The sequence below is a fragment of the Silurus meridionalis genome, chromosome 23, assembly GCF_014805685.1.
Source record: "Silurus meridionalis isolate SWU-2019-XX chromosome 23, ASM1480568v1, whole genome shotgun sequence".
Taxonomy (NCBI): domain Eukaryota; kingdom Metazoa; phylum Chordata; class Actinopteri; order Siluriformes; family Siluridae; genus Silurus; species Silurus meridionalis.
The window spans coordinates 6,465,947-6,488,409 of NC_060906.1; the positions used below are offsets into that span (position 1 = coordinate 6,465,947).

At 39.7% G+C, this 22,463-nt stretch overlaps 1 protein-coding gene across 7 annotated transcripts; it reads right to left on the reverse strand.

Moving 5' to 3' along the window:
• Nucleotides 1-1,844: 1,844 nt before the first annotated feature.
• On the reverse strand, nt 1,845-21,849 carry ak9 (adenylate kinase 9). Of its 7 annotated transcripts, none has more exons than XM_046836861.1 (36): nt 21,246-21,849; nt 20,957-21,044; nt 19,898-20,040; nt 19,239-19,302; nt 19,106-19,158; nt 18,887-18,983; nt 18,666-18,778; nt 18,350-18,514; nt 18,108-18,212; nt 16,843-16,917; nt 16,648-16,749; nt 16,425-16,564; nt 15,914-16,227; nt 15,420-15,550; nt 10,353-10,503; nt 10,135-10,246; nt 9,922-10,010; nt 9,313-9,507; nt 8,943-9,031; nt 8,665-8,865; nt 8,234-8,491; nt 7,624-7,742; nt 7,295-7,514; nt 7,102-7,155; nt 6,805-7,023; nt 6,477-6,695; nt 5,693-5,906; nt 5,326-5,527; nt 4,717-4,863; nt 4,328-4,545; nt 3,975-4,171; nt 3,478-3,647; nt 3,091-3,189; nt 2,909-3,011; nt 2,622-2,736; nt 1,845-2,527 (listed from the first exon to the last, which is right to left on the reverse strand). In XM_046836861.1, exons 3-36 carry the CDS (start codon nt 20,015-20,017, stop codon nt 2,322-2,324), a joined length of 5,076 nt encoding a protein of 1,691 aa, XP_046692817.1. In that variant the 5' UTR covers nt 20,018-20,040; nt 20,957-21,044; nt 21,246-21,849; the 3' UTR covers nt 1,845-2,321. The 7 variants fall into 7 exon arrangements, with proteins under 7 accessions (XP_046692817.1, XP_046692816.1, XP_046692818.1 ...); XM_046836860.1 differs by having other exon boundaries at nt 19,898-20,043; XM_046836862.1 differs by having other exon boundaries at nt 20,952-21,044.
• Nucleotides 21,850-22,463: the final 614 nt, after the last annotated feature.

A 22,463-nucleotide genomic window follows, 5' to 3' on the forward strand; every position in this document is an offset into this window, starting at 1 on the left:
TGTTGTCTCTGATCCAAAGGTGATACCAAGGTCTTCTCTCACTGGGGTTGTGGAGCTGCTCTGTGGGTCTCGACTTGTGGTGGTGGAGCAGATATTAGCATAACTGGCTCATATCTGTTGTTTGCTAGAGACCCTTTACAGCAGTTACTGTAGATATTTCTCACATTTTGCATGAGACTCCAGCACCTGTACACCAAACGTTCCCAGTTAAATCGCTTTCTTGGCTATTAAGCAGTAGGCTTCAAATGCATTGTTAGAAACTGGCCCTAACCGAGCCCTTTATTTGTTTTGTTTTTTAAAGTATTGTTTAACTTGCACTTTTCTATAACTAAAAAATAAAATCGGTTTTACTTCTGTGGTACAATCCGTGAGAGAAACGTTTTGATAACAGAAAGCTGAAGACTAGCGGAAGACTAGCGGAAAGCTGGACTAGCGGAAGAAAGAACTACAACAACCACGCCCTTCAAAAAAACTGAAGTAATCAGTGAGGATTTCAACAGCGATGTTAGCATAACCAAGAGATCAGTTGAGTAAAGCGATGACGACGAGGCTCAGTTCTTTTTACCTTGATCGTAAATGGTAAAATATGTACACCTATTCAGTTGGAACTTGTCGAACATCCAACATATTTTGCTTATAATTAGTACAAAACTTATTAGATACTGTACGTTTAACATTAATAGATTAATCAAACCTATTTAGCCAATATTTTAATTATACTCACCCATTTACTAGAAGTAAAAAGTAAACTGATAGTCTAATACTGACACATAAAGTAGGATAGGGCCTGACTGATGTCATGAATGTGCTGATGAAAAATAAACAACCACATATGAGGCAGATTAAGTAGGTTTATTGGTGGAAAAGAACTCATAGGTCTTAGAAACTGGAGAAGGCATGGGAGAGCAATAAAGGTCTAGGGGATTTAGGAGAAGGTATGGGAGGATAATACACATAAGAAAATACAGCAATAGGAGGTAGAACAGGGGAAGTTGGAGAATCATCAGTAGGAGCCCAGTATGCAGGATAGGGAGAAGATGTGGAATGTGGGGAGAGAGAAAGAAGAGTCGATGCAGGTTTATGAAGGTAAAAGGAAAGGAAAACAGCAGCGAGGTCAGGCGAGGTCTGTGTGCCCATATTATGTGTAAAAGTACACTGCACGATATGAGGAGGAAGGGAGGGGTTATCTGGAACAGTTGGGGGAGAGAACCGCTCAATGAATTGTTGCTAGAGAGAGGAGAAGAAATTGGCGATACCGTCTACGGAGAATGCTTCTAAGAGCCGATCTGGAACGACGGTTATTCTCAACCACGGAGGATGAGAATAAAATCGGGAAAACCTGACGAATAAGAGGGTTTTATACAAATAATAATAAAAAAACTAAAAGAGCTAGGCCGAAAATAAGCGTAACTGAGGGAAACAGGAAGTCCATATATGGAATCTTAGGAAGGTTGGGAGATAACTGGAACTGTAAATTGTAAGAAGGGCAAAAAGATCTAAAGAAATAAGGGTAAATTGTCAAGAAGGAAAAATTCCACAAAAGAAATGTGGCATCAGGGTATAAATATGAGAACATTTTGAAATTCTTTGTGCTTGATCATCTTGCTTGTGATTGAGTGACCACCTTCTATGAGCTCTTTGGAATGTGTGTTACACAGGGAATTCACCAGAGAATCCACCTGTGATGTGTCCGCTCAGAGAGAGGTTCTGAGTTCTGACAAACTGGGAATGTAGTCTTCCCTTGTGGAAATGCAGATTCACTTGAAAAAAGTTCAAAGAAAATTGTGTGTGATTGCAGAAGAGATGATCGTATTAGCACATGTCCAAATTTTCATACAAAAGTAAACACAGGGTTAATATGTTAAATATTTTTATTTATTACAGTCATGTTCTGCTCTTTATTTACTTCATCAGTGGTGGACGATAACGAAGTAAATGTAATTCGTTACTGCGTCAGTTCAACAGTATTCAAAAGAATTAAACTGTAATAGATATCAATCAGTATTTGACTCATTAATATCATTCTATTAATAGATCAGTGTGCTGAGAGTAACACTAGAGTCTTTTAAAAAAAAATAATAATAAGTTGATTAAGCAAAGAATTTTGTGACAAAAATTATAATATCAACATTAAAGCCATTATAAATCATAGTCCTTTGGATAGTTAATTTCATTTGGAGGCAAATACTTTTGTTCTTTTAGTCAAGTGAAGTTTTAAAGGGAGCAACTTTTACTGGAGTTCTATTTTATCTCTACTTTAACTCAACTACATGGTTTGTGCACATCATCCACCACTGTGTGTCATATTAATTCCTTCCAAGCTAAATGAGCCCTGTTGCAGTTTCAGCAGAGTCCTTCAAGGCAAGAAACCTGTGAAGCTTATGTCTAAAATCGATGGGAAGTTCATGAAGGGGTTTGTACTTTTGTGTCAAAATGGAGCTCAGATAGGAGATGAGTTCACAGTCATCCTGGTACTGAATCAGCTTCTTCTTGTACATCTGAGAACTTCTTGATGTTCCGTTATATGCTGTGTAAAAGATGGGGAAAATATTTGATTGAATAAAGCTTTACATTGTTGAAAACTGTCTACTTTTTAAATGCACCTAAAACTAAATCATTACCTTTTAGATATAAGACCAGGTAGAGTATAGCAGATCTCCTCACACTGAGGTAAGGAAACTTTGGCTTGAGGTTGCCCAGCTCTGTCATGCCTTTAATGATGGCTCTGGCGACTCCCTTGGACCAAGAATGCATACAAATAAAAGCTATGGCTGAGTACCACATGACCCCCAAAAAATATTTTTACTCAAGGTTTCTAAAATAAAATCCAATATACAACATAATCTGAATTCTAGTGAACTATTAGTGAAAAAACTCTATCTTAGTACCATATTTATTTCCTTAATACCTGTTCCAAATAGCCCAGGATTGGCAACGAGGTCAGTTGCCTTGGCTCTTCCATCGGTGGAAGTTTGCGAGGAAGGTTCTGGTTGCAGTAGGTGTCAGGTGATCTGGGAACAGGTGCACAAATATACTAATTACTCAAGTACCCTAGCTAAGAGATACTGAGGTTTTTTTTTGATACTCAACCGTAGAAATGTATTTCGTTTCTCCTTTGTCTCAAAAACGTAGATCTTCTCCTGGTATTCTACTGCAAAGTTCACACTGCCTCGAACCAGAGCCTCATACCTTCACATAAAAAGAGGGAAAAAGGGTAACAAAAAAGCTTCATACTCAAGAAACATTTATAAAACTTAGCTCAGAATTCAGGATTTCACAAGTTTAACAAGTATAATTATTATTCAGGCAGTTATAATAATTATAGTTATAATCATTAGCAGCAATGGAGTGTTAAGTGCATTTATATGGTTGTAAATTCAGCAATAGTATATATAGTGGAAAATTAAGTGGTATGTTGCATTGAATATAAATATGCACTTGGACACCAAAATGCTTGGACACTAAAATATTGCATACCTCTGCTGGCCTTCTTGGTATGTGACTGAACAATAACCTTTCAGCTCCACCTGCTGAGGAAAGCAGCTCTTCACCTGGCCTGCGCTCATCTTACGGGGAAGAAGATGCGGAAGGGGTAACTTATGAGGGCAAATTGGAGCCACGAACTGCTCTGGTGCCGCAAGAAATTTCTATTGTAATGAAGAGATAGGAAAAAATTACAGACTTCTTGTTTTGTAGATGTTTTGTAGGTGAAACCAATTGTGCTACGATGCCAACAAAGCTGTGCAACACACTTACCGTTATCAGTTTTTTCTAAACATTATCTACCATATTTGCAATAATGAAAGATTAAATGTGGCATAATGCTACAGTACCAGTGCTTATATAATCAGGTATATAGGTATAGTATAGCATATTTCAAAATTGTGCCAGCTGCTACTTTGGAATAGTGTTGACAATGATCTCTAACCCAATATATCAGGTCAGAAATAGTACAGATTGGATTAGACCCCTACCTCAAGACATTCCCTGGATGCCATTTTGTAGTAGCATCTCTTGAACTCTGCAGCCAATTCCAGGGAAGCGTCAAAGCTGCAGTCAACCAAGTGTTTATGGAGAGCCAGGCTCACTGGACAATAATGACCAAACTCGCCCAGCCGAGACTGAAGCTCACTTGGAGTAATACACAGATGCGCTACGCTAGCAGCCTGGCCTGAAAGAAAACCCTAGAAGTCTACAGTGTGCTGACTGAAATACTAAGAGTAAAAAACTGGAAAACAGTTATTTGAAAGGATTCAGGACATCTGCCCTGCGTATGCACGGAAGAAGGCACAGAAAGGATTCCTTCACATTTTTCTTGGGCACTCACCTTTATGAATTCTCTTTAAGTAGTTGTGGATGTGTCGCACGCTAATCTTGACTTCGTTCAGAACCCGATGCCATACCCACCAAGTGCTTTTGTGTGCATCTACTGGAACCCAGTTTCGGTACTGCTGATTAAAGTGTGTCCTGAGAGCCTCAACCTCACGTTTGAAACACGAAATCCGGATGTCCAGGAACTGAGTGTCCTCATGCATGGGGTCTGGCCTTTAAAGAGAAAAGAGCATGACGGCATTGCTACACTGCAGAGATTAGACTTTTATATACATTTTTATTTTATTTAATTGAAAGGGTTTTTTTTGTACATACTTTTAAGTGCATTTTGCAACACACAACTACATATGAAATATACATGATGATTCTTGTAATGACTCAGACCTGTTTGGTTTCATCTTATCTTTCATGCCTCTCTTCAGTATTTCCTCTGTGTCCAGCTGCAACTCAATCACTCGATAAGGAATAATGCGGCGAGCAGCCATCAGGTGAGCCTGTCTTTTGGTCATGGGAAAGCCGTCCAGCACATACCTGGGTTGAAGATCAAACAAGTGCTCTGTCAAATGACCTCATCTCTCATGCTAAAAGCATAAGATCCGTAAGATGTCTTATTATTCTAATGATTCTAATTCATAAAAAAAAAAAAAGGTTTTATAAAGGTAAAAGTAAATTTAAACCAATGGGAAAAGATCTCTTTTCGAGTTAACTGTTGTGACTTGACCACCACACAGTATTTTAAGAATATCAAACATTTTAGGAGTCCTTGAGGTACCAGCACAATAACACACTCTCTCAAATTATCGTCTAATTATCGTTATCGATAAAACTTTCTTTCGGCTTCTCCCGTTAGGGGTCGCCACAGCGGATCCTCCGCATGTTTGATTAATTATCGTTATCTATAGAATCAGTAAAAAAAAAAATTGAGATTTCTTTGCCAATATTGCACACCCCTAGCATACTGTAACCAGATGTGCGAATGACATGGTTTATTACCCTCGTGTGCTGCAGACTACATTCAGCAGGACCACTTCTAGGCACTGAATTGCCAGTTCGTCGGGCACAGTCAAGCCTTGGCTCAAGTACTTCAGTGTCTCAGTGGCGAGCTCTGTCTTGTCGTTGTTGCTGAGCACTGTCTGTACTACGTCACTGATCGATAGGTGTGCCAGTCCATATTCACGAGCAAACGTGCGAGCAACTAGTCCACAAAACACGCACAAACATCCAAAAAATAGCTTTTGTTAGTTTGCGTTTTAAATGTTGCCTTATAATGTTACAAAAAATGATTAGCAATGTTATGTTTCATAAATATACGTCGGACCATGGTGATGTACGCATATAATGAAAAGCAAGGGTCACTGACCTGTGGTTTTTCCAGATTTTGGACTACCAATGATCGCGAGTTTGATGGGGAGAGAAGGCTTGGGCTTGGGCTGACGGAGGTATTTGATAGGGCTCGTCATGAAGGTGTTGCGTGTCTCCTTGGAAGCAAAAAAGTAGATGAAGTTGTGGAAGAGGACAGGGAAGCTAAAATTCAGGGGGTCCTGCATATGCTGGATCAGATCTCCCTCTGCATACTATACATCCATTCATTGAAGAAAAAAAAAAAAAATGTGAGTCATTATTTTTTATCCATTGTGCACTTTGGCTTTGTATATACATCCTTACAGTATATTACATTCACATGTAGGAACAAGCATTTTATCTAGAAATGTTACTTATGTTGGTTTAAGGAATCATATAAATAAATATAATATAACTTTATATAATTAAGGAGAGTAATACTGTTACATGAAATTAAAAGTGCGGTAATAATCAGGATCATTCCAGCTGGAACTATGGATTTAAGAATTTTGGCGGTGTAAATGTTTTTTGAGGTGGGAGTGTTTTTTTTTTTTTTCTATTATCACTCGAATAATTCGAAAGGAGTATTGAGAAAAATTCGCTTAAAAACCTACGCACACAGAGTTAATGTTTTGTCACCAAAACTTCAACATAACTTTGTCACCAACTCAATTTGATTTTAAAACATTTCTAATGATTTTAACCTTATTACATTTTTCTTTATTATTTGTTATTATAAGCCAAGTACTGGTTCAAGTGAGAAACCTGTAACCACAGGCTTTACACTTCAGTTTAACACTAACCCGAACAGGATCCCGACACCCAAAGGCACTGTAGGATTTGTAAGAAAAGTGCAGGAGTTTCTGTGCAACAGCATAGCTGATGGGGTGACACCTTTGAAACAGAGCTTCCCTGTTCTCAACTAGAGGCTTGACTCGCTTAAGTAGCCGAGCTCGCACAGTGTGAGGTTTCCGGTCAGCACTGAGTGTCAGGTGAGGAATCCGGTGTTCATCCAAAAGCTCCTGAAAGAAAGAAGTAAAGTTTTACTTGCGTCTTTTCTTGTATCTGGCAAAAACAAATATGATTTTTTTTTTACTGCATTTTTATTCATATGAATTTACACACATTTACCATTATTGTTGTGAGGTTGCTGTCATCGCTGTCAAACCTCTCACTGATCTCTCTTCCTATCCGAACCTCTGCACTGGCTTTGGACTCTTCTTCCTCTCCGTTCTCTTGCTCCTCCTCAGGAAACTCCTCCAGCAGCCTTTCTTCTAGCTCTTGCTCCCAGTTCAGTTGCTCTTCATCTCCTTTAATTTCCTGCACCTCCTCATCCTCATAGTTCTTATCCTAGGGGACGAAATTCATATTGAGGTTCTATCCCCATATACTACAGTGTTAGCTATGAGAACTATAGTTATGTCTTACTCTGGGTGCATATTCCAGAAAAAGTTCAGCTCTTCTTTTGGCAATGGCCTCCTCCTGGTTAAGGGAATCATTAACAGAATTATAATAACCATCCTTTACCATGTGTTCAGCTTTTTGCAAAGCTAACAGGACTATAGCCTTTGCCTTCTCGGGTACAGAACTGTAATGAATCTCTTTAAAGTTTTCTTCTCACCCTCATTTTGCTGCGTAGCTGTTTTAGTAACTCCATTTGCCCTCTCCTTCGTGCGCATTTCTCTCTCCATCTGTCGAGTCGTGGGGGCAGCAGACGCTTCACCACTTCTGAGACATCTATAGACATAACTAAGGTGGCATCTGGGTACAAGTGGTTCTCCACTAAAAAGGACACCTCTTCTAAATGCTGAGGAAAACCTTCAAGAATAAAGCCGGTCGACCTAAAAGAACCATACAATGGTAGAGAAAGATAATAAATAAAATAAAAACAAAAAACATAAAAAATATATACATATTCTATAGTTGAACATTGCATGGATAAAACTTTACTTGTATGGCTCATGATGCCAGAACTGCGCCAGAAGCTTCTTTAAGATATCGTGTGGCAATTGCTCTCCATCGGATAGATATGACTTTATGAGTTCCTCTTCATCTGTCAGTGCTGGAGTCTTTTACATAAATCAACAAAAAGAAATATCCTAAATAAAACTTTGATCATATAATTCTAGCAAAAAAGGAATAAATAAAGCTAAAATATAAAATAATCAAGTTACATCCACAATGTAAATCCATTTCTACCTTTCTACCTATTTCGTGTATTGAAAGCCAATCAAGCTCATCAATATATGCGATATGCAAATAATATGCAAAAACATTATTGCTTTTTCAGGAGTTAGCTTTTTTAAGAATTTAACAATTAATCTGTTTCATAGACCAGTGCTTCAATTGCATAGCCATCTCTGAGAGGGAATAATGCCACACTTATTAGCATCCCTGTACAAATTAAATGTCCCGGTTTGACCTGAACGCCCCTCCTAAATCCAAAGGTAAATAAAAATGTTGTAAAACATTAGCTTAGAAAACCTTAGTCATGAGGAATCCTCTCCACACCTACCTCTTTATAGTCTCGATTATTAAGAAGTATTTCCTTGCGGCTCACCTCATCCTCAGGATTGACGGGGGAAGCCGTGGACTGGGGATGTTCCTGCAGCATACTTTGCAGCTCTTCAGGTGGCTCTTCAGGCGGCTCGACCTCATCAGCATAGGGCACGCGGGTATGAGTCTTGGCCACTATCAGCTCTTGCAGCAGCTCGTGGAACTGGATATGAAAGAGACCCAGCTGTTGCGCCAGCCATTGGCCATGAGTGGTTTTTCCTGAGCCACGCACTCCCAGCAGGAACACACGCAAGGGAGGAGGCTTGTAATATGAGAAAGACATGAGGTTAAGGACTTTCCAGTCTAATGATTTAGATCATACAATGTGACAGAGGCTTGAATTTTATAGACTTGGTCTAAACTTGAATATGACAATAAGTGTTGACACTGATTTTTAACATTTCTTGATATCTGAATTATTTGTTGCTTTCCTACTTTGAGTAGTTGTGAAGTTGCGGCATAAAGCTCAGGCGTCTGCATGAACTTCTCCCATGCTTCAATGCTAGATAGGAAGTACACTTTTTCTCTGTATTTTGCAGCAATTTCACTTGTGCAAGGAACCAAAGTGCCCTTCTCCCTCAGCACCACTGGGCAGTACTTATTAGTGTCCCCAAGCCTCAATTCATTGCTCTTTTCCTAGGGATGGATTTAGTTTGTAAGTGATAAAAGAAAACACAACACCTATGAACTTTGGTTTAAGCTTATGCACCAACCTCTGCTTCATCCTCCTCCTCCTCCTCCTCCTCCTGTTCTTTATCCAGATCCATGGTGGTCATTTCTTGGGCCTTGTACTTAAATGGTCCTTATTTACAGAATAATTACAAGAAAGAAAATGGTATCAATCATTTGATTAGGAATTCCATAAGTTGCAGCACAGCACGACCTTTTAAATGAATAAAAAAAATATATAAATAAATCACTATTTAAAAAAATAGTGATGTGGGTTCGTTGTCCGTAACGTCAATGTCCATTGAAACATCGCATCGAGCGGCACATGGAAAAACCCTTTAAAATGTCTTTAATGAACTGCTGTTTAATGTTGCCAAGTTCAAAATTAGAGCAAGATATAAATACTTCACACACTCTCCATGTGGTCAATCATGTTCTGGAGCAGAACGTGAGGGTTTTGGTTGGCGATCTCCAGTGTAGCATAGCTGCAACTAATGGAGGACTCCATGCTATTCCATTCCTGGGTAAAATTTTTTAGCTGCAGCTTGTACATTTCCATCACTGAGCCCGAAGGATAGCCCTGTTCCCATGTACTAGGTAACATCACCTCTACAAGCACGCGCACACACACACACACACACACACACACACACGCACACACACACACACACACACACACACACACACACACAATAATTTCAGCAGACAGTATAACATATGAATTTTATTACACATTACTACTTTCACCCAAAAACATGACATTTATTGCCTAGATATAAAATATGTAGATATAATAAAATATTTTAATTAATTAAATTATTTATATACAAATATATATTTATATTTATTTTTAGTATATCAAGCTAATCAAATGTCCTATCAAATCAAAATTCCCAAATATGTATTGTACTGAGAATATCAATTTCAGATCTACTGCTATTTCAGAATATCAGTAGATCACATGAACCTACAGCATTTTTGCTGTATTTATGAAGAACTGAATCAGTAGTGAAGCTACAATACCAGTAACATCAGGCTCCTCAGGCACCACCTCCAGTTTCGAAAGAACAATGTCTGGCTGGGTGTCCGTTTCTGAGTGCAGCACCTGCTGCCTGAATGCAGTACAGGAAACACAGGATGTGAAAAGGAACCTCAAGCTCTAAAGGATCACTACATGCAGGATATTCATCTAGTATCTATATATTGAGATCCTAGTCCTCGTTCGCTCGAACTCACTTTGGGTTTTGGCTTTCGGCTGCTTTCTGTCTCTCCTCCTGTAATTGAGTTAGTACAATTGCATCCACCTGCTCCTTGTTCTGTTCGTAAATCCTTTTTAGAACTGTCCTGCCTATAAAACACATACTCTTCTTAATGGTTTCCAAACGAATAATTCTTGTGACGATAACACATGAATAAGAACATGCATAATAGAAACAAATGATCAAAAACTTCACCTTCTGCCTCACTGTCTCTGAGACAGAACAGCACATCAGGCTTAAGGTCAGGATGCTGTTCCTGAATGAAAGTTAGCTGGGTTTTGTTGGTGGGATAGTTGTCCAGCACCCAGCCCCTTTTAAACTCCGCATCGGCATCTTCTGCCTGAATCTAACAATCCCTGATTTGATTAAATTCGGAATTCACAACCAGCATAATTACATGCAAAAAAACGTAGTTATCCTAATATAACCTAATTCCAAAAAAGGTGGAACACTGTGTAAAATGCAAATAAAAACAAGGATTTGCAAATAATTGAATCCATAATTCTTCTTCTTTCTTTCAGCTTCTCCCATTAGGGGTTGCCACAGCGGATCATACATCTCCATACCCCCTGTCCTCTCCATCTGCCTCTTTTAAACCAATTACCTTCATGCCTTCCCTCACCACATCCATAAACCTCCTCCTTGGCCTTCCTTTTTTTCTCCTTCCTCAGCATTCTCCTACCGATAAACCCCATGTCCCTCCTCTGCACATGTCCAAACCATCTCAATCACGCCTCCATCACCTTGTCTCCGAAAAGTCCTACATGCGCTCTACCTTTAATAAAGTCATTTCTAATCCTGTCCATCCTCATCACTCCCAACAAAAATCTCAACATCTTCAGCTCTGCTACCTCCAGCTCCACCTCTGTCTTTTACTCAATACCACTGTCTCTAATCCATACAACATTGCAGGTCTCACCACAGTCCTAAAAACTTTCCCTTTCACTCTTGTAGATACCCTACTATCACAAATTACTCCTGCTATCACTCTTCTCCACCCACTCCAACCTGCCTGCACTCTTTTCTTCACTTCTCTAACACACTCTCCATTACTTTGCACTGTTGATCCCAGGTACCTGAACTCCTAAACCTTCTCCACCTCTTCTCCCTGTAACCGCACCACTCCACTGCCCTCCCTCTTATTCACACACATGTACTCTGTCTTACTCCTTTTGACTTTAATTTCCCTTCTCCCCAGCACGTACCTCCACCTCTCCAGGCTCTTCTCAACCTGCTCCCTACTCTCACCACAAATCACAATATCATCCACAAACATCATAGTCCAGGAAGACTCCTGTCTGACCTCGTCCGTCAACCTGTCCATCACCACTGCAAACAGGAAAGGGCTCCTTGATGCAGTCCAGCTTCCACCTTCAAGCAGTCTGTCATTCCTACTGCACACGCTGCATCACCTTATGTCCTGCATCACCCTCAAATACTTCTCTGACACACCTTATATAATACCCAACTCCTCTCTCAGCACCCTGTTGTACGCTTTCTCTAAATCCACAAACACACAATGCAACTCGTTCTGACCTTCTCTATACCTCTCCATTAACATTTCTAAAGCAAATAATGCGTCTGTGGTGCTTTTTCTCGGCATGAAACCATATTGTTGCTCACAGATGGTCACCTCTTCTCTTAGCCTGGCTTCCACTACTCTAATTTCATAGTGTGACTGATCAACTTAATTCCCCTGTAGTTACTGCAGGTCTGCACATCTCCCTTATTCTTAAAGATCAGTACCAGCACACTCCTTCTCTATTCCACAGGCATCATCTCACCTTCCAAAATCTTGTTGAACAATCTGATTAAAAACTCCACTGCCATTTCTCCTAAACATCTCCACGCTTCTACCGGTATGTCATCTGGTCCTACAGACTTTCCACTATTCATCCTCTTAATCGCTGCTCTCACTTCCTCCTTACTAATCCTATCCACTTCCTGCTTTATAATCTCCACACCATCCAAACTTCTCTCTCTCTCATTTTTCTTTTTTATCAGCTGCTCAATATATTTCCTCCATCTTCTAAAAACACACTGCTCACTAGTCAACACATTTCCATCTCCATCCTTTATAACTTGCAGCACATCCTTCCCAGCTCGGTCCCTCTGCCTGGCCAATCGGTACAAATCTTTTTCTCCTTCCTTTGTGTCCAACTTCTTATACAGCTCCTCATATGCCTTTCCCATGGCTTTCGCCACATCCCTTTTCACCTGCTGCCGCATCTCCTTGTACTCCTGCCTACTTTTCTCATCACTCTGTCTATCCCAATTCTGTTTTGAAAACCTCTTTCCCTTATGCTCTCCTGCACCTCCTCATTCCAATACCAACATCCCGAAACCATCTAGAGACCAGCGCCATTTGGATCCCACTTCATGTGGAGTTTGGACATTGGACCTCTTTGAGTGTTTAAAGGCTCTGGCATGGAGAATCTGGTGTTGGATTTATGATGATCGCAAATGTTATTTCAAGAGAGTCAAGAGGCTTTTATTGTCATTTCTACTATACACAGTGGTACACAGTACACAGTAAAAACGAGACAACGTTCCTCCGGAACCCTGGTGCTACACTAAACAACAACAAACAAAACAACATAGAGCTACAACACAAGTTACATAAAGTGCATCGAGTGCAACCCAGTGCAAACAGTGCAGACAGACAGTGCAGACAGACGACACAAGACAAGACAGAAAACCCAATATAGCGCCGACCAGTAAACCTACTGTATACTTGATTATACAGTACTGTACAAGAAAACTGTAAAAACTATACAAACTAAAAACTTTACCCCAGAAGTGACTATAAACAGAACAATGTAGTGCAAAAATGCAGCAGCAGTCAAAGAACAGCATGTAAACAGTATAATACAATGATAATGATAAATGTGCAAGAAACAGCATGTAAACAGTATAATACAGTGATAAATGATAAATGTGCAAAAAACAGCAGTTAAGAGTATGGTACAGTCGAGAATAATAAATAATAAATAAATGAATGGTGGTGGAATAGATTTAGATGAGTGATGAGTGTGTGTTAAGTGTTAAGTCCAGGAAAAAAATTTTTACAGTTCGGTAACACACATTTGAGTGAGTGTGTGTTTGTGTGTGTGTGTGTGTGTGTGTGTGTGTGTGTGAGAGTTCTGTTTCATTTCTGTGTGTTGAGAAGCCTGATGGCTTGTGGAAAGAAACTGTTGCATAGTCTTGTTGTGACGGCCCGAATGCTTCGAAACCGTTTTTCCTGATGGCAGGAGGGTAAAAAGTGTAAATTTATTAGTTGCTCAGTAGCTCCTGGTTTCATAACCCTCAAATGACTGTATAAGGCTGTAGAAAGGACATTACTCATAATCACACATTCCAGTGCTCATGTTAGTTCTCACTCTCCAGTTTTCTGTATTGTTTAAAGATTTATAATCACACTCTAGATATCACCCAAATGAGGATGGGTTCCACTTTTGAGTCTGGTTCCTCTTAAGGTTTCTTTCTCTTAAAATCTAAGGAAGTTTTTCCTTGCCACAGTCACCATAGCTTGTTTGTCAGGAGTAAATACACATTGTTTACCTTAACTGTTTAATTCTGTAAAGCTGCTTTTTCTGTTGTTAAAAGCGCAATAGAAATTAACTTGACTCGACGTTCATCACTCTATCAGAAACTCTCTTCACCTCCACTACACTCTTACTGTACTCTTCCTTCAGAATCACCCCTACAATATTTCTCTTTCCATCCACACCATAAAAGAATAGTTTAAACCCCCCTCTAATATTCCTGGCCCTTTCCACTTAGTCTCCTGAACACACAACATATCTACCTTTCTCCTCACCATCATATCAGCTACCTCTCTCCCTTTACTAGTAATAGTACCAACATTTAAAGTACTAACCCTAACCTCCAATCTCCTCCACTTATCCTTTCCCTGCCGTCTCTGTAGATGTCTTCCTCCTCTCCTTCTCCTCCTTCAGCCAGCAGTAGCCCAATTTCTACCAGTACCCTGTTGGCTAACAATACCTGTGGCGGTCGTTGGTAACCCAGGCCTCGACCAATCCCGTATGAGATTCTGATTTGTGAGCCGCATATTTGATTTGGCACGTTTTACGCTGAATGCCTTAATTAACACAACCCTCCCTGTTTATCCGGGCTTGGGAACGGCACAAAGAGTGCACTGGCACGTGCAACCCGTAATGGCTGGTTTCTCATAAACCCATAACGGCTCAAAAAAGTTAGGACAGTGCAACAAAAGAAAAAGTATGTGTTATTAAAAGTAACCAGCTGGATAAACATTGACAGGTTGATTGACAACAGGTCAGGAGGATTCAGAGTCTCTCAGAAGTAAATAAGAGCAGAACATCACCAATGTTGTGAAAAAATTAGTCTGCAAATTGTGGAACAATTAAAAAATAATGTTCCATCTAAAAAGTGGAAAACTGTTTAGTGGTAAGTCGAATCAAAATGTAAACTTTCTTTTGGAAACCATTAACACCAAGTCCTCAGGACTAAAAAGGAGAGGGACTATCTGGCTTGTTATCAGCGTTTAGTTTAAAAAGCCGCAACTATGATGGGAGGTGGTAGCTCAGTGGTTAAGGCATTGGGCTTTGGATCAGAAGATCACAGGGTCAAATCCCACCACCACCAAGCTGCCACTGCGGGGCCCTTGAGCAAAGCCCCGCAAAAAAAACCCTCCCCTGCTCAGTTGTAAGTCGCTCTGGATAAGGGCGTCTGCCAAATGCCACAAATGTAAATGTATTGGCGTGAAAAAAGACATTTTCTGGATGGAAGCATTCAATGCTCTAAAACCTGTATATACCGTTCACATTATACCCTGTGGAATGGGCAGCTTGTACATTTTGAAAGGCTTCTTTTTTAGCAGCATTTGGCACATCACAAAAGAAAAACACAACAAGGAACACCCAGAACTGTTGAGCAGGTAGAGTCCTATGTCAGACACATATAGGACAACATTTCTCCTCCAAAACTTCAGCAACTGTGCTCCTCAGTCCCCAGATGTATACGGACAGAAGACATGATGCTACTCAGTGGTAAACATGGCCCATAAACCTGTTACAGCCATCAAATTCTAAATGACTTTATTTTTTCCTTAAAATAAAATATCTTTTTTGTTTTATTCTGAATAAATATGGATTTATGAAATTTGCAAATCATTGAATTCTGTTTTTATTTACATTTCACTTAGCGTCCCAACTTTTTTGGAGTAGTTATTTTAGCAAATTATTTTGTTTTATTTCAATGTAAGTACAGTTACAATACCTCTCTGATCCGTTTTTTCAGGACATCTGCACACATTTCATCTGATGGTTCCATTGATATCTTTTTTGATTCTTTCAGGGCTTCTTCCACTAGAGCTCGAACTTCTGGGTGATCCTCTGTGACCTCCATTTCTACAGCGACACACATGGCAACAATATGTCTCACATATCAGGTGAATAAATAAAAGTCACAACAGTAAACCTGTACGTCTCTTTGTAACCAATACAACAAACTAAGAGAGTAAATTCACCATTTTTTTAAGGCAAGACCTCCTCATTGAGACTCACCAAACACAAAAAGGTACTCTAATTACGTTCACCATTAAATTTGTTATATTAATATAGTAATATATATAAATTATTATACATTACTCTGTTGAAATTCTAGTTCATTAAGCTAAATTACAGTTTGACTTTGGCTGCATATAACCTTCCATAAATATTTGTGAAAATTATTGAATTTATTTAATGGGAACTTTCTTGGTCCACTCTCACCAGAATCATTCTCGCTCATCATCTGAGCCTTGACCTTTTCCAGGGCTGAACTTATTGCATCCTGATGCGCTTTCTCCAGCCGTTCTTGCTTCATTTTATCATCCTCGTCCATCAGCCTCTTCATGTCTATCACAACAGCACCATAATGCTCAGCCAAGAGTGCACTCAGAGTACTCTTTCCAGACTGTGGTGGCCCGATCACAGACACTTTGCAGGGTGGGCGTGGCATGGGTGGGACCAGGTACCATCTTGGCTTCACCATGAACTTCTGCAGAGCCTCTTCAGAGGAGAGGAGGTAGAATTTATTCAGGAAACTAAAGGGACAGGGAAACAAAAAAACACAATGGTAATTGTAAAACTATTTTGGACCTAACATTAAGAAAGTAATGACTTATATTGGTTTGATAGCTACACTGATTGTTCCCATCAAGTAACATTAATATTAGTATTTGGATCACTGATACAGTTCTCTATATTAGCTTCATTTCTAGTTCACTCTAAAGACTCTCACCTGACAGAAAATTGAGGTTTGCCATTTAGTATTTTGCCTTCTTTAAGGGCAACAGGGCAAATGCAGGACCATCGACTCCTTTGCCAGTAATAGCCTGGTGCTATGGCCTTGCTGGAGGAAAGGACTTGCAACAGCTCTTCCTACATGGTATGAGACAAGAAAAATGCAGGTAACACACAAGCATTAGGTCCTGCCATTGTAATTAAAAAGGGCTACACCTTACATTGTCCATCTCCTTATGCAGTTCCTCCTCCTCTGGGTATAGTAATCGCATAGGAACTGCTGATCTCCTCACAGCCATGAAGTCTAGGCAATTTATTAGATGCTGATCAAAAAGATAAAAGTATCGTATTTCATAACTTTGCCAACAGCTGGATCAGGCATTCAAGCTCATATTCCTATGACAGTGGCCACCCACCCCTAAAAGCTCTTCTGGATCTTTGTTTCCATCAAGCTCAAATAAATACCGGGGGTCATGAGCTGCCATGAAGTCCTACACACACACACACACACACACACACACACACACACACACACACACACACACACACACACACACACATACACACACACACACACACACACACACACACACACAAAAAACACACACAGTCAAGAGCTCACTTTTCCTCTAGCAAAGTACTGAAAAACTGTGTTTTGTATAAATATTTATATGGACAGTATATTAAAGAATAGAAAAGGTTAGATTTAGGGGTGCTCCGATCCGTATTTTTGGAGCCAATCATTGGAAGCTGTATCGTCCGATACTGATGACGATCACAAATTGCAGAGTCTAATATTTGAAGCCTTTCATTTATCAGGTAACATTATATATGCTAACTGATAAAAACTTTCTTTTGGCTTCTCCCATTAGGGGTCGCCACAGCGGATCATCCGTATTCATGATCCGCATGTTCAATTTGGCACATTTTTATGCTGGATGCCCTTCCTAACGCAACCCGACCCGCATCGGTGAGAGCGCCGCATCCTTACCACTAGACCACCAAGGAACCTATATATGCTAAGTGATAAATAACTTCAAATAGCATCAAGCTCAAAATTAGAGAAAATAAAAGTGTAGTTGTGTTCGGTACCCTAACTGATATGGTTTTAATTTACTTGCATTAATTACCTAATTGTTTGTTTGTGGTTGCTTTGAGTGTATGGACTTTATTTTTAATTGAAAATATCAGAAATGAAGATTAATAAAGAACACAAAAAAATGTGATAAATCATTGTCATGTCTTTATTCCCCACTAGAGGACTGTGTAACATGAATTCAAGTGGATGATAATCAAGGCATATAAATTCCATTATTTTGTATGCAATTTCTTTATACTTCTTACTGTCCTTACAGTAGGGTTGCTCTCTAATACCGACAGTTGAGTGAGTGGTGCTTGAGTTGCTGAACCGTCTTTGTTAAAGTATTGTCCTTTTTACACACCTCGCCCTTCTGTATCGGCCTTTATTGAGATCGCCGATCAAATAAAAAAATTAATTCACTTGACTAAACACTTGATTACCTTAAAAGGAAATTGGAATGAGCTCAAAATATTACACATGATGATTTATATTATTATTTATTTTCATTAAGGGTGCTGATCATTTTGTTTAGTCACAGTAATCCATTTAAGTACATAAGTGGACTATTTCTGAATAGATGACAACTGGAGATTTTCCCACCTCTGAAGGCATGAGCACGGTTTCTGTATAAAGGTGAATCCTACGATAGGCCTCCTCTGGGTAATTTTCTTTTACCCTCAAGTGGCTTTGAGTGTGCATGTCATTCTGCACAAGCACACACACACACACACACACACACACACACACATGCAATTCAGTTCTCAAAATCAAAGACAATGAACAAAGCAAACTAATAAGCATGTCCTTGTTTATCCTGTATTATAACTATTATACTGCATCACCTTTTCCTTCACCTCCTGCACAACCTGTTCATCTTCCTCCTCTTCGTCATCTTCCTCAATTTTTTCCTCTGCATCACTGTCGGATGACACACGTGAGTCCCACTGCTCCCTGTCAAAGTGCTGCCTCTGGCCTGCAAGCCGGTTGATCAGGTCCGTGTCTGCACACTGCATGCGAAGAGAACCAGCAGTACTCAAACACATTATTCAAACAGGCACATGACCCGTCATGTTTTTCACATTTGTTCCATAATCATTTACTGAAATTAATTTATACTCGGATTTTGGATCAACAAGATGATAAAAGAAACAAATTGACCTTAATATTGATGATGAAGTCCGGTGGAAGTTTTAGTTTTTTCACCAAATCGATTTGCTCACTGATCTTTAGATATTCCTCAGACAGTGATGGTAAGCATGACAGAACATAGCCTGCTCAAGCACGACATGAACCAGTCATTACCTTATGAAAGCCTTAATAATTGAATGTCTTTCAATGATATTGTATAACAGACATCTCTTAAATGCCTTTCAACTTACCATAGCTTTCCACCTCGGGCGAGTTGAGCTTATCAAGAATTAAAGTCATCATCTTCTCCTCTGGAATGTTCTTTCCTCCAGCGAGGGTGGCAACGAGCTAAAATCCAGACATCACATCCAATCCATTGTGGTACCAAAGTGCTTTTGAGGGCATGATTTTAACTATGAAATTAAACCTAACACACACATACACACACACACACACACACACACACAAACCTCTTTTGCTTGCTTTGTACCATCATGAAGGTGAGTGCTGAGCAACTCTGTGTCTGAAGAAAAATAAATGATTAGAGAATACACAACAACAGAGAACTTTGAGTGACAGAAAAAATGACAAATGTAAATGTACCATCTATGAGGACACATCCCCAGGTTTGGGCAAAATTTCTGGCGAGGGTAGACTTCCCAATCCCCTTAAAAAAAAAAGATCTGAGTTATCCCAATCTGTTTTCAAGTGCAGTCTTAGCAAATATCACATTTTCTCTTTTATATTTACACATTATTTGATATATGGTAACTTATATGTGCTTGTTAAATTCTCACAGATTAATTTCCCTTTTGGCTTTCCACTAGATTTTGGGGCATAGCCACGATGCCATTCATGTTTATTCAGCTAAATAAGTGTGATTAGGTCCTGATGTTAAGTGAGGAGGTCTGGAGATCAGTTCCAGTTCATTCCAAAGGGTTTCAGTGGGTTTGAGGGAGTGATGGATGTTATTCCACTTCAGCCTTCACATCATATCTTATCCACATATGAGCTCGCAGTGCTGTGCTAAAACAAAGTTTGGTTTTTTGGTTCCAGTGTGGAATTGTGCACAAGTGCTTCTAATCTAAAGGAGCACATATCAGTGTGATGGTCAGGTGTTTCAGGTGTTCATAGACATTACTTTACAACAGTTGCTTTATGTAGTGTATATAGTGTACAAATAAGGTCAATAATGTACTGTTACAATGACAATACAATGTCTCTTGAAGTATGTTTTAACGGTACATAAGGTTTCAACTCACAGGTTTTCCCAGGATAAGGAAGCAAGTAGGCTTGGAGCACAGCAATTCGTTCTCAGCTTCATCCTCTATTAGACAGTCAGACAAGGGAGCGTCACACGTACCATTTCCATCAGACGCCATGATCGAATCAATCGTTCAATAATCTGCTGAGAAAATAAAACTGCATGTGGTGAGAGAGGAAATCAAATGAACAAAAATATTTACAGCACACATCAGTTTAGATTTTACTGGTTACACTCACTTCACCTGTCCTCATCTCACCTCAACTCACCTACTCTCACTTTATTAAATCTGTCCTCACTTCACCTCATTTGTCCTCACCTCACCTGCTCTCACATCACCTCACCTGTCCTCACCTTGTGGTGCCTTTTACCATTTAACCTCTTGCCCTATTATGCCTTACTATTGTGTACTACAAATCAGAATGAACATATATGAAGCACCAGTGAGCACAACGCACCTGCTCAACTTCTAAAAGCAGATAATAAATGTATCAGAAGAATAGATGGTCAAGGCTCGAGGTGGTTCCGATGCTAGAAGTTCCTGAGCCACAGCTTGGACCATGAATAAATCACATGATAAATATTTAATAACAAATAAATAGGTTAAATAAAATAGTAATGGATGGGTTTTTATCACCAGTACTATTTACTGGATATTCAGAGATAACGGTGGTGGACGAGGTAATAGGTGGACAACAAACAATAAAAGCATTACACCGGTTGCAGAAGTGGGAATATACTGTAAGGATGAGGCATTGATTGTGTTTTTGAGGCTTTTATAGAACTTCCAGACATTGTTTCTGCTAAATCAAGTCTATTCTCTTGGACACCACAACCATGGAGCCTAAACTTACTTTGTTTCGTATGTATGGCACTTTCACTTTGGATATTAATTGTCCATGACAACCTGTCCTCACTTCACCTGTCCTCATCTCACCTGCACTCGCTTCACCTGTCCTCACTTCAGGTGTCCTCACTTGACATGTTCTCACTTCACCTGTCCTCACTTCAGGTGTCCTCACTCCAGCCATCCTCACTTGACATGTTCTCACCTTACCTGTCCTCACTTCACCTGTCCTCATCTCATCCGTCCTCACTTCAGGTGTCCTTACTCCAGCCGTCCTCACTTCACGTCCTCACCTCATCTGTAATCAATTTAGCTGTCTTCACTTTACTTGTCCTCACCCCATCTGTCCTCACCCGTCCCTCACTGCAGCTAGTAATTGACTTATCTATGTACTTGAAGCTCAGAGACAATACAAGACAAGAAGCAGTTTGTAACTCCTGGTGCTGTTTTATTTTAGTTTGTTGGCTCTGTTCATTAAAAGTTCAGCCGATTTTCTTACCTTCAGTTTCCGGAGCTTCTTTTAACCTTCAGCCTTCTTTTATTCATGTTTATGTGCCACCATGGTAACCCTTCCCCCCTCAGAGCGCATGCGCAGACCCGAGAGGCGCCAGTGAACAACAGTGTTTTCTTCTTGTCTTTTTATTTTCATGTGTCATCTAAGTACTCAGAGGTTTCCTTTTCCAACAATCAACAAATCTCGGATCTTCTTATGAATTCGAGCAGAAAATCGAATCATCGGTGAAGTGCATTCGGGCGGCACTATTGCATATTGAGCAGCAGAGGGCAGCAGTGTCCGCGCTATGAACCCACACTGTAGTCCCTGTTCACAAAAAGATAATCAAAATGACCTGAACCGTGTGTCGCATTAACATAGAGCAGGAGAAAGAGGAAAAACATCACATTATATGGTCGCAAAACACTAGAGAACTTTCTCATTCCTGATAAGAGGGGTTTAAGTATCTGTTCAGATTGTACGTATCTGACCCTTTGACCATTACTGCACTGTAATCTGTTTTAAAACAAAAACGGACTAGGTTTTATTCAGCTTTGAATCTTCATGGGTACTTCTATGTCAGGTCTGATGCCAGACCTGAGTCAGATTCATCTAAATACAAGTTCAACTTACTTACACTTCATTTATTTCTAGTTTCGTCAATAAAAGTCATCAGATATTAAACTATGAGTAATTCTGTGTGATCAAAAAGCTGTTCCAGTGATAAACCTTAGTTTTTTTGTACTGGGCCTCACACACACACACACACACACACACACACACTTTTTAAGAGACTCTGAGAGAATGTATACACAATGACACACACATACTACGCTAATGAAAACAGGAAGTTCTAAGGCTTAGGTCTCCAGATGTTCTATGTACAGCCTTCTTTCTCCATTAGCATGATTACAACAACTCTCTTGTACGAGTTAATGGCATTTATTCTCAACTCACACACATTAGAGAGTAAAGAGTCACACAATTGTACACACCACCTTCATACTGTACCCCTACTTATCACACTGTGGTTGGAAACAGTGAGCCAACAAACACAAGATATACAAGCATGCTGCAGGTAGTGGTTATGAAAGCCACGTCAAATTGTATAGCTTTTCTTTCATCTGAAGGGTTTTTTAAAGATTTCCCAGTGCTGTTTTTCTTTTGCTTCATTGCTCTATTTCTTTGACTGCTTTCCCTGTGTGAATCATACAGTGGTTCCTA